General features: G+C 48.1%; 1 protein-coding gene across 1 annotated transcript in view; it reads right to left on the minus strand.

The window, feature by feature from the left end:
* LOC147662587 (tryptase-like) overlaps positions 1-12,984 on the minus strand; it is a gene marked incomplete at its 5' end in the record, with an annotated part of 402,238 nt that overhangs the window by 97,067 nt on the left and 292,187 nt on the right. Inside the window, one exon of the mRNA XM_086951062.1 lies at positions 4,269-4,537. Coding sequence (XP_086807188.1) covers positions 4,269-4,537 — 269 coding nt within the window. The remainder of the gene's footprint in view (positions 1-4,268; positions 4,538-12,984) is intronic.

The following is a 12,984-nucleotide window of genomic DNA, read 5'->3' on the forward strand; positions in this document are numbered from 1 at the left end:
GATCTCGTCGGGCCCTGAAGTCTGGTTCCGTTAGGAAGGACGACAAAGTGAACCGCTAGGACGCTTGGAATGAATAAGAGTCTACTGCAGCGCTTGCAGGTAGTCCAGAATGCCGCTGCCAGATTTGTCCTAGATCTTCCTAAACGTACCTCAGCCACAGCGGCCAGAAAGCTGTTGCATTGGCTTCCTGTTGAGGACCGCATTCATTTCAAGACCCTATGCATGACATATAGGGCCTTAGCTAAAAACAGTCCCACTGGTGTAGGATCCATCCTGTCCCGCTGCACTCCTTCTAGGGATTTGCGTTCCTCTGGCAGACTCCTCCTATCTATCCCCCGTTTCAGGAGAGCGAAATGGGGTGGTAGGGCCTTCTCCACCTTGGCGCCCAAGTGGTGGAATGCCCTCCCGCTGGAAATAAGATCCCTACCCACTCTTCAGGCATTTAGAAGGGCTCTGAAAACACATCTCTTTGCGCAGGCGTATATGTAGTGGTGTATTGCTTACATTTATGATTTTTTCTGTTAGGCGCCTTGATGCCTTCGGGTTATTGTTTGCGCGGTATAAATTTTCTTTCAATTCCTACCTTTATTCTCCTAAAGGGGGCTGTACTGTGACTAGGTCCCTCCCATGGGTGGGACCAGGAAGGAGGGTGGTTACACCCCCTATCCTTTGTCCGGTTTCCTGCCAGAGCTGGGGCTGGAGTGCCCCAGCAACTGGTTTGGACCGGGGTATGCACAGGGACACCTTGTGTGCCCCAGGCATGTCTCATTCCTTTCAGCCTGGCCTACCTCAATACACAAAATCCTGCTGGGGTGGTGCTAGCACCTCCAAAGGCAGGAAACCCTTTGTTCAGGCCTCCCTCGCTGGAAGGACTCCCAGCAGCAGGAGGTCAGACTCGTGTCTGTGGTGGCAGCATCCATTTTGTGATGCTGAGGCTCTGTTTAACTTTAACCGGGGTTCACAGTTACATATATGTCGTGTCCCTCTAAAAGGGTGGAATGCTACCCCCGTCTCCAGAATTGGCGAGGGGGTAGTATTCTAATTCGTATGACACCTTACTCGACATGTTTTGATAATGCTATGCCAAATTTATTCTGTGCACCCCTTTTTGCACCCTCGTCTTTCCAGACACCTTTACACGGCAAATGACGACTGGGGGGCAACACTAAACTCACCATTCGGCCGAAGGGGTGAAGTTTTTTTGCGAAACAATATCGCTGAGATCGACCACGACTTTTTGCGTGGTTTACTCAATTCCCACGATTAGAGCCCAGCTGGGCCTAAACTCCATGATAGGATTGCCCCATTCCACTTCTTTCCTGTATATGTCCTGATGAAGACCCCGCCAAAGGACTTAACGTAGCCTACAGATAGGGGTCGAAACGTCGACGGCTCTTTTCTTGGACTTCCGGCACATGCCCCTGATAGTTCTGATTCTAGTATGTGACCGCTGAATGTCATTAGCTAACAGTTTATCAATGGATGCCTTGATTTTTGGCTTGTGTATCTGATTTGTTATGATTCTGTTTGGAGTATTGTATTTATCACATGATTGTTTTTGACTGTGCTTATTCTCTTTGACTTTACACTCCCTTGAGCACCACCCCTCCCCTCCCTTCCTTTCCTTTCCCCGTTTGGGGCTATTTATTAAATGTGAAGTAATTCTGTGGTGGTAGATATCTGGTGTTGAAAAATAAATGACAATACCTGTGAATCCCTTGTGATATTCTTGTTTGTTAGTTTAGAGTAGTGTTAGTGTTTGTAGCATACAACACGCTTCCCTTGCGGGGACCCTCTTCTCATATGTACCTTGACTCCAGTGGCATGGAGAGCACGGGATCCACATGTGGGCATACCTGTCCCACTCTGGGTGGCAAATGCAAAAAGAAGAACTGAAGGACAGATGATGAACAATGGCAAACATTCACCCCACTACAGAGATCCGGGCCTTAATCCATCGTTAAGGGGCCTAAGTGGCCGAGGGCATGCCCAGACGTGGGTTGCTTGCTAGCAGTACCACTGGATTCAAGCAGAGGGTAAAGAGTCTGGCTGTTAGATTTCAATGAGCAAAGGTGCCTGTCTCCACCGTAGGCAGGTATGACTCCAAACTTTTGCCACCGCGAAAGAGGCACTCTCCTCTGTGGAGGACACAAAGGGAAATCCAATATTGTTTCTGAAGAAGTGTCAAGGCACTAACATTTTGACTATCCAAATATAGACAAGTATCAGAGTAGTGAGGGGGAGTACCGACACCTTACCCTCATCCTCATTGTGAGAATAAGTTTAATGTCTTGTAGAGTGTGGAGTCAAAGGGTGTCTCTAGTCATCTGTGACTTTGGCGTCCAGGCTAGGGCACCATAGCAGAGTCATCCCAGACCATGGGCTGCGCCTTGGAGATCGCATACCTTGACATAGGCAAACTCTAGCTGAACTCATCTTCGCATTCGAGATCTTGCTCGATCTGTAGCTTCAGGGACTTGCTTATGACAAAGGTCCTTGTATAACCACCAATAAGAACAGAGTTCAAGTAAATGTAACTGATATTCTTATTACTAAAAAGGGGTAGAATTTGTATAATATACACTCACCCTGATACTCTACATGAGCATTAGTGTGTGACTGTAGTATGCACCTTGGTATACATTCATCCCCTGTGATTATTTCGTGTTCTACAGAGAATGATCAAAGGGTGCCAAAGTGTCAGCACATCTCTTCATGAAATAAAGACGCGGCTGGTTCTGCATCAGTCCCACCCCTGGCCACGCCCATGCACTACTCATCAGTGCCAGATAGTGAACCTCATATAATTGCTGTCTTTAGTAGTGCACCTAAGATTCAAAGGGATCAGTTGCGCCGACTATACAGATAGTGAGTCCACTAAAAATAGGATACTACCCAAATTCTTTATTACATAAAATAAACATCAGAGTCCCCAATTCAGACTTCAGTTTTATATGGAATATTTGCATAAAGTCGATCCTGGAATAATAATTATGTTGGAATCAGAATATTTTCCCCACTCTAAATACTTGTGGAAACCTGTGTCCCATATACAAGTATTGCCACCACATGTCCTGAGACATTTAAAGTCTCCTTCTCTAATAGTTACCACTGCTCAAAATATAATTATGTTAGTTTGTTCCTTTTACAGCAACATTCTATTTGCTATATAAGTAGGGAGTTATTGTGATTTTGACACCGTATTGGTTTTGTAACTTGTTGTTTGTAAATTAGGAATGTGATTATTCTTTTGTATAAAGAAATATTTTGCATTTTTTACTTATACACTAAATATGTTTTTCAGATATTACTGTGGCTCCTGAAGAAGGCATTCCGAAAAACGCAGAAACGCGCGTCGAATAGTATAATATTGTTTGCCACTAGTAGATGCTATGTTATATGCATTTTTTATGGATTATATATTGTTTGAGTAATTTTGTTGTTCACATAACAGATTTACATTATGTACTTTTATGAATTGTTTTTAACCATGAAGATTTGTTAATATATTAAATGAAATGTAACTTTTTCAATTACTTAGTTTGGTGTCTTCCTTACGATTTCTCCCTTGATACATGTCAATAATATGCCAATTTGTTTACACTGTATGCACCTTGGTATACATTCATCCCCTGTGATTATTTCGTGTTCTACAGAGAATGATCAAACGGTGCCAAAGTGTCAGCACATCTCTTCATGAAATAAAGACGCGGCTGGTTCTGCATCAGTCCCACCCCTGGCCACGCCCACGCACTACTCATCAGTGCCAGATAGTGAACCTCATATAATTGCTGTCTTTAGTAGTGCACCGAGAGGCAATGGATACTGAACAAGACAAGGATTCATCTGACTCATGGCTCCAACCCAAAGCTGCACCCCTGGATACCAAGGCCCTCCTTAAAGGCATCAGTGTCATTGCGATGAGAGCGGAATCATGAGCTCCTGCCACATCGGAATTAAAACTGTGCATTTCAACTGCACGTCCATATTCTTTCCCTATGCCCTTGTCACCATTAAAAACATGGTAAAGTGTCTTTGCAGGTAAAGGCCAGTGTGTGGAAGACGTCTGCAAATGTCATGCAGCAGCATTCCTTTGTGCGGTTATAGCTATTATGAATACAAAACTTGAAAATCCACTACCCCAGAAGAATTACCGGCCCCTCAACATCAATACACCCAGGTTCAGGATCACTGCTGCAGCCCCCCATACTTCTAATCATGAGAGTCCAGATGTGTTAACAGCTGATCCACCCCCACACGCTCCTTACCGAATCCTTGCCAGCCTGCGGCCAGGCACTCAGAGTCCAGCTGGAACTGGTGTGCTGCATAAGGTAGGCAGATGGGCTGGATGGTGGCATCAAAGGGGACAGCCGAAGACAACTGCAGGAGTGCAATGTCATCCCCATTGACTGGGTCTGTGTAGTTTTCATGGATGTAACTCCCAACCACTCTGCGTTTTATGTAAGGAAGCGTGTAGTCATCAAAATTGACTTGTCCAAGTATCACATCCCAAGTTGTTGGATCCATGTCGAGGTTCCTAGAAGGTTAATACAGCAGTTAATACATGCAACAAAGAGTTCCTGGCGTGAGCAGAATGCATGTATCAAAGGTTTTAACACAATTCGATATCAGAGCAGGTAAAATGGTCTTGCAATACTTCGCCGGGCTTTGGTAGATAATGCATATAATACCTAGGTTGTCATTACATTATAATACTTTTTGTGGGCACAAACTGACCCTCGAGTCCCAGCATAGGCTGCAGAAATGAGACAACGAACAGTGAGCTCCTGTTCTCACACCCCTTGGTGTACCTCAGCCTGCTCACATATGTCTTTGAATGGACATTCTGAAAGTTACAAACTATATTTTTGTATATATTCGGACTACTTTTGGCATCCGCAGTTTTACCACAGAGATTTGCACGGTAGAGCAAAGAGATATCCTCACAGATTGACACTTTACTTCATGTGACGTTGTACGACCAGTGGAAGAAATCCAAGGACAGCATCAAGTAATGACTTGCTGTGTTTCTGCCTTCTGCTTACAAGGGCCAATCAAGATTCGCTGATGAGACGTTTCCTCTTCCAGTTGATTGTGGATGCCTGCTTCTCTGTTGCGTGGCATCTGAAGCAAGTAGGCGATTGTAGAGAGCCATCCGGGCCCTCTACTACATTGTTACAGTTTACACACATCCATCCATCCCTCGGGGCGGGTTCGACCCGAGGGGATAAATAAACAGCCGGAAACCACTCTGGGTCTTCCGGCCACGAGAGTGAAACCATCTGTCTCGTGTGTAATTATTTCAATGCTGCGGCCTAACTTCATGCCCCGCCGTGCTACATTGGCGACGAGGCCGGTAGCACCCCTCGCGTGCTTGGCCTACCTTCCTGGTTCTGTCTGAGAGCGTGCGGAGCCCACCCGTGCTGCCCTGCTCCCTTTGCTGCCTGCTGCAGTGTGGTATCCAGCGAGGAGCTTGCGGTGCTCACCCGCACCGCTGCAGTCTGTCCGACGCCTGCTGCCTCCTGTGTGGTTTCACATCATGCATTGTAGTGATGTAGCCCTTTGCCATTTTATTTCTTCTCCATAGCAGCAATTTCCTCTTTTCAAAGCTTGAAGAAGAAGCAAGCTTCCCAGTTATAGACCCACGGTGACACCAAGGTCGCCCCCTTTCTTCTTTTTAAGTAAGTTCATAATTCCTAATGGGTATTCACTAAGGTCATTCTCATATACCTATCACCAACCTCCAACTTTCTAATTGCAGTTCGTTGAAACTGCTTGGTATCCTAAGCCCCCGTGTGGGTCGACAACAGAAAATATCTCACCAATCGGCTGATTGGTAAATAACTTATGTGAGTTTTTAATACTCTTAATCTTATGTGACAATTCGTTAGCGTTCCCCTCTGTGTATGTGTGATTTTACATCACTTGTGGTTGAACCAGACCCTTAGCTGGTTTTACTCTAATATCCAATGTGTGAATTTATATTACCTGTGTGTGAACCAGACCCTTGGCTGGTTTCACTCTACTATATCCCTAATACTTAGAGGCCCATAAGGCCCTAAGCCCATGGTAAATTGATGCTATTTATTCTTTCTAAATGGATGATGGCTTCAAAAACAGTGATCTGATCAATTGTTTTAATTTTACAGATAATATTGCCCCTACCCACCTTGCCCTCTTTGTCCTGATGAAGACCCCGTTAAAGGACCTAACTTAGCCTACGGCCAGGGGTCGAAACGTCGACGGCTTTTCTTTCTAACACAGACCTCCGGCACTTGTCCTTGAAATAGCCCTAACACTTTATGTGTGATCGTTGAAGGTCTCCTTTGTATTATATTTACATTGAATTCCCTAATTTTTCAGGCGTTTGTATCAAATTTGTTTTGATTCAGTTGTTTATCAATTTTGATTGTGTTCATTGTGATTATGTGTACTCCTTTTGACTTTACCCTGCCCTGAGCACACCCCCTCCTTCACTCTCCTCCCCTCTCCTTCCCCGACTTTGGGGCTTTCTTAAATGATTTATGAATGTATTGTTAAATGTTTGATACTGGGTATTGAAAAATAAATATCAATACAGGCATTCGGTAGTTTTGATTATTGCCTACAGAGCCATAAAAGTAAAAATAAGTTTTGTTTGTAGTGTATGGTGTACATAACACTTTTCCCCTGCGGGGACCCTCTCTACACATACCATGCTGCCTCCGGAGGCCTTGACTGTCAGCGGCCCTGCCCGCCTCAAGAACGATTTGGCCTGCGCCCGCCCACGCGTATCCCTGCCCAACGGGAGCACGGCCAGCCGGCAGCGCTCGCTGAGGCCTGCGACCAGCTGCTCAGGGGGTCGTGTCTGTTCCCGCACTCCCTGCACCCAAGTGCCGCGTCTGGGCCCGCCGGCCCGCAACAGCTCCCCTCACCTGCAACCTGTCAGCAAGGCCCAGTGACCGGGCTGCCCCATCCGCTGCCTGCGCCTGCCACAGCGCGCTAGAAACCGACTGTGCACATGCCCTGGATCCTCGTCTGAGGGCTAATTAGCTCACAGTGTGAGTGGACAATAATTGAAAAAAAAGGACAGAGCTGGTTATTCTGGGGCACCAAGAGCAAGCACCAAAAGCAAGGCTCCACCTCTGGAGCAAGCTAATAAGGGGAGGACAGCAGGAGACATTTTGGAGAAGGGAACTAAATATCAAGGCAAAGTTACACATAAGCCTGCAACATTCATGCTTTCTCTATCCCACAAATCTGCGCCAGAAGGCAAACCGCCCCTCCCCTGCACGCATGTGGAGCCACCGGACAGCCCGTGACACAAGACCATGTGCTAACACACACGCCCAAGTGCAAATTGTCAGCACACAGGCCACGCCCTTGCATCTACGCACCATCACACAACCACAATGAGCTACCCACCGATGGCTGGTACTGCCACCCAGCAAGATGGAGGACGCAATCCGGGCAGAGGTGCCAATCTGCCTCTCCCAGGGCAGAGCCACACTGCGGTTGCACCTCTACCCCCCTTTAGTGAAGCCTCAGACCCTGCCACTGCTGCACTGAGATTGAAAGCGTGGGTTGGACAGCTCAACCACTACTTCAAAGGGACAAGGAAAACCGATGGCACTCCTCATCTACTATGTGGGCATGGGAATCTATTACCTCTTTGAGACGCTCCCCAACACGGGAAATGACGACGACTACGAAGCGGCGGTCGCCGCGCTCAACAGGCACTTTGACCCCCAACTCAACCTTGACTTTGAGAAGTTCAAGTTCAAGAGGGCGTGGCAGATGGACTCAGAGTCTGTTGACATGTTCTATGCACGGCTAAGCCAGCTGGCTAGCACGTGCCCGTTTACCGACCAACGGAAGGAGATACGAGACCAAATCATCCTGGGTTGCAGCTCCAAACTCCTGAGGAAGCTGATCCTTCGTCAACCAGGAATCTTGCTGGACGAGATCCTGGTCCTAGCCCGCTCCCACGAGCTGTCGGACGTCCGAGCTGAGTAAATGGAAGCTGCCCTGCACACACCGGTCGCAACCTCACACGCGCCCAGGCACCCGCCGATCAAAGAAGAGAGGGTGGAATCAATATAGAGAGGCCCCACTGTGGCTCGCCAAGTGCCCAGGCCGGGCACCGGGTGGACTGTGTGGATACTCTGGAGAAGATCACCCTGCGACGGCTGTCTGCGGGATGAAGGGGAATACCTGCCCCCGCTGTGGCAAGCTCAATCACTACGCCAAGGTATGCCACGGTGGGCGGTTCAGGCAAACGTCATCACGGCCCAGAAGCATGCCACAACGTGTTCGCCAGATCTCTCTCGACGATCCGCCATCAACAGAGGAGGATCAGCCGCAGGATCTACGCCCGATGTATGAATATGAGGACGAGGAAGTGTTTGTCGTGTCGTACGTCAGCAGAACGGACCGTCGCCGAAGGCCACCTCCCAAGTGCTCTGTTTCAGTTGAAGGCACTGATTTACAAGCCCTCAGTGACACCATTGCATCTGTCAACGTGATGGACTCGGAACAGTACGACCCCTGTCACCTCGACCCCCAATTACACCTTTCACGGGCCGGATCTTCACATATTTATTGATTTATTTCACTTCTAAAGTGCACTATCACCTCAGAGAGGCATCCTGGCACTGACAGACTTGTAACGAAAGAGGGGAACAGCTGATAACAGGCTAGAGGGTTGGGAAGAGCCAAATTTTCAAGTGCCTTCTAAATGCAAGAAGGCCAGAAACCTGCCTGAGTTTGGTGAGAAGAGAATTCCAGAGCTTGGCCGTGGCCACGCTGAACGATCTACCTCCTGCTCTGGATCTCCGAAACCTCGGTATGGTCATCAACCTAGCAGAGGAGGAGTGTAGATTGCGGGCCGGCACATGCCATGAAAACTTCCTTTGTAAACAGGCAGGGCCTAACCCATGGAGAGCTTTAAAGGTCAGGCAGAGAGACTTAAATATCGCCCTCTGCCTCACTGGGAGCCAGTGCAGCTGAGCCAGAGCCCCTGAAGAGGAAGATCTAGTTGGCCACCCCAGGGCTAATTTTGCATCTGCAGACTGGAGTCTCTGAAGTCTATCCATGAGATAGTCTGGAGACTCCAACAGTAAGGCGTTGCAGTAGTCTAATCTACTGAGCACAGTACAATGCACCACCTCTATCCGAGCACGGGGCGGTAACAGGGGAAGGACTTTTCTCTGGAGGCGAATGATGGTCAAGCAGCCAGCTACCACCTTTGAAACCTGTGTCTCCAGAGTAAGGTCACTATTAAACTTTACGCCTAGATTCCGTACTACCTTCACCGGCTGCACCAGTGGAGAAAAATCCACTGGCCAGAAGTTGCTGGGTAGAAGAGATTGTACCCTGGGCCTTGGGCAATATAACACCTCGGTCTTTCCTGTGTTAAATTGCAGAGAGTTGGCTTTCAACCAGTCCACTGTAGCTCGCAGGCAGTTATGAAATTCTTCCAAGGAGGTTGATTCATTTCCCTCCAGGGATAAAATCAGCTGCGTGTCATCAGCGTGGTTAACAATTTCGATCTTATATTGTTTGACACATATGGAGGGACTGACCCACTTCTCTCCATGAAGTCATCCAGGCCACAGTCGAGAGCGGAAACTTCTCCACTGAGGCGAGTTTCCACATCCCCCAGGGAAGAAAAGGGACTCAGCTGCCACGCGGCTTAAGACCTAGGACTTGTCTTCTTCGCCAACCAGATCCATGACTCCCATGCTGAAGCGATGCTGAAGGAATTCCCGGCTCTCTTCAAAGGACTGGGAATGCTCAAGAGCAAGAAGTTCAAGCTCCACATTGACCCCTCGGTAAGACCACTGGCCCTCAGGCACCGGCGGGTGCCGTTCAACCTTTGCCCGCAAGTGGAGGAAGAGCTGAAAAAGCTCGAAGATCTAGACTTGATTGAAAAGGTCTCTCTCCCAACTCCATGGATGTCCCCGCTGGTCGTGGCACCCAAGCCCAAGCAGCCTGTAGCCATCCAGCTCTGTGTCGACATGAGGCTGCCAAATACCGCTGTAAAAAGAGAACGGCACATCACTCCCACAATGGACGACAACGTGGCAGACCTAAATGGAGCCAAGTGGTTCTCTAAGCTAGACCTGAATGCTGGCTACCATCAGCTGGAACTGGAGCCCGAGAGCAGGTATATCACCACCTTCTCGACGCACGTTGACCTCCGAAGATACAAGAGGCTCAGCTTTGGAGTGTCATCAGCCACCGAAGTCTTCCAAAATGCCGCCAGAGAAGCCCTGTAGGGGCTGCAAGGTGTGATCAACCTTAGTGATGATATACTCGTGATCTCAAATGCGCTGGAGGAACACCACAATCATCTCCGAGCTACTCTGAAGAGACTAGCAGACTGTGGGTTGATCCTGACAAGTCCAAGTGCTCGTTTTATCAAGAGACAGTCAACTTCTTTGGATATACGTTCACCCGAGAGGGGCTCCTAGTGGACCCTAAGAAGGCCGAGGCCATCCGCGCAGCCAGCACGCCAAGGTGAGGAACTGGCATTGATTTTCGATTATATAGTACCCATAATCGATATTTCGAAATTAGCATGATGTATCTAAATGTTTTAATCTAGGCACGCAAACATTAAAACGAATCCGTCTGTTATATTTTAGAATTCTAACTCGCACCATTCTCTATGTTTTACACTTTCTTGACTTGACGGGCGCCATTTTGTGGCCTTGCTCGAAGTCTTACATTAACAGACCCCATTCATTCCTTTTTGCTAAAGCGTTCTCCTGAGAAATAACCCAACTGTTGCAGAATTGCTGTTTCAGCTCGTTAGGCCTGTCAAGGTTGTAGGTAGCAGGAGAAGGCCCGATAAGCACATTCCAGGAGGGGTGCGGGCGGGCTGTCTCAAAGCTGGCAGAAGGGAGTCACCCGTTCGACCTTGCTAATCCGGGATGAGCTAAACCAAAGAGTGCTTTGTGTGCCATACATGGCCTTTCCTTTCTGTACCAAACTGTACCAGCTTGTACTTTTCCATGTTGGGCCATGATTTCACAAATGCAACTGTATATATGTGATGTCCTGACAGTGTGCCAGCAGTCTTCTTGGCGGGCCTCGTGGGGTTAGGTCGCAAGGAGCTCCTCTGGTAGAGTTTGTTTGTCTAATAAATGCTTGGACCTTCTACACTGCCAACTGACTAATTATTGGTAATGGGAATGGGATTGGTTGTGAATATAACTATAATTGGGAGGTGGTAAATCATTTTCGGTACTTCAGTTGGCGACTCCGCCGGGACTCCGCGTTGGGGTCGTCCCTCTGTATCTCAGAAAACAATCGGGACATTGAAAGGGGTGCTCCAGATCGGGGGGGGTTGCAGAATAGACCAACGAGAAATTGGGGTTTTGCTTTACCCTCCCGATCGCGAGGACCTCAGCTGCTAGTGGCCCCACGCCGGAGTCCTTCGGGTGTGACCCGAGAACCAGCCACGTTGACCTTAGCAAGAGATGGCAGTGGGGAACGTGCAATCAGACCTGTGTGCACCAGGTGAGTGTTTTGTCCTGTTTTGTGTTGGATTCTGGACTTGGTACTTGGCATTTGGTGACCTGTGGTCACGGAGATACCCTGAATAGAGGGTCTGACATTCAACATTGAAATTGCATGTGCAGATGCCTCTGGTTTGATTTGTGTGGAAAACTGGAGATAGTGACTATACGCCTTTCGTGGGGACTGCGGTTCTCACTCGGCCGGATTGTTCTCGGGAATGCCGACAGTTGAGATTGGGTAGCGCTCGGACAGATCTGGAGCGGCGCTTGAAAAAGCGGGCTTAGCCAGCATAGTCCGGGAGGTGAACCATGAATGCTGTTGGATGGCCCGTAGGTTGGTCTGTGGTTTAGGAACCTGTGTAGACTATCTCCAGGCAGTCTAAGGATAAGACTGTTATCGGAAGATGTTCTTTGCAACTTTGGATATTTGAAAGAGTTCTCCATAGGTGGGAGTCGACGGGCTCCACCTTTCTGCAACATTGGCATTTTTTGTTCCTTGTTTTATCTGTCTTGGGGTATACGAAAAGCTTGGTGTTGTCGTTTAATGTCAAGTTGAAGGGTTATTTTGCAACGCAAGTATGACTTTAAATGGATACATGGCCATGTGAATGAGAGAACTGTGATTAATGATACTTGATTCTGTTTTTTGTGAATAACACTCGATTCCTTTTCAGCGTAAATAGAATAGGGAAGGGGAAATGCCTTGCTTTAGCAAATTATGCTTTGGTTGTGTCCATCGTGAAAGCGTGAGGTTAGACGAAAGTCAGCCAGCCACTCCGGAGGGAACACCTAGCCATGATATGTATTGCAAGAACGGTATTGGCCCCCTTCTTTTTAATTCCTTGTGGCACAAATATACCAAGGATAATGTTGAATTACAGTGGCTGAAAACTGGATCTTTTGATGAGAAAAAGATTCAGTATTTACAAGAACGCCTCTTCGTTAAACGCAGCCGACAGGCCATGTTCGACACTCTTAACAAATGGCAGAAAGAGGCTAAGAGAAGGCGTATTCGGTCGAAGAAACTCCTCAAGATACAGCAAGGGCAGACTATAACGCAGAAAGCTATTGCGCATGACAAGAATAGAACAGAAAAGAACATTGAAAAAGAAGATAGACGATTTAGGCTGCAAGTTGATAAAAGCTATGTAACACGAGATGAAGATGAGGAGGAGATTGAGGATTTGCTAGACAAAAGACCTCCTCCACCATATGCCCCACAGCGCATATATCCAGCGGTCCCTGTTCAAACGTCGGCCCCGCCCCAAGCCTCAGCGCTGGAGGAACTGGGTTCTGTCACCCCTGGGCATGACGCCGGCATCACATCCCCCTCCCGGGGGGACCTGGTTACCCTTGCCCCTGACTCTAGACAGACCCTACCATTCCCTCGCGTACAATTGAGCATCCCTAGTCCCGTAGGGGTCTCTCATTCAGCCAGCACCAACCCGGTATGGCGGATCAGACCCCGAGAGGGGCATCC

This window comes from Lissotriton vulgaris, unplaced genomic scaffold (genome assembly GCF_964263255.1).
Source record: "Lissotriton vulgaris unplaced genomic scaffold, aLisVul1.2 SCAFFOLD_2040, whole genome shotgun sequence".
Classification (NCBI taxonomy): domain Eukaryota; kingdom Metazoa; phylum Chordata; class Amphibia; order Caudata; family Salamandridae; genus Lissotriton; species Lissotriton vulgaris.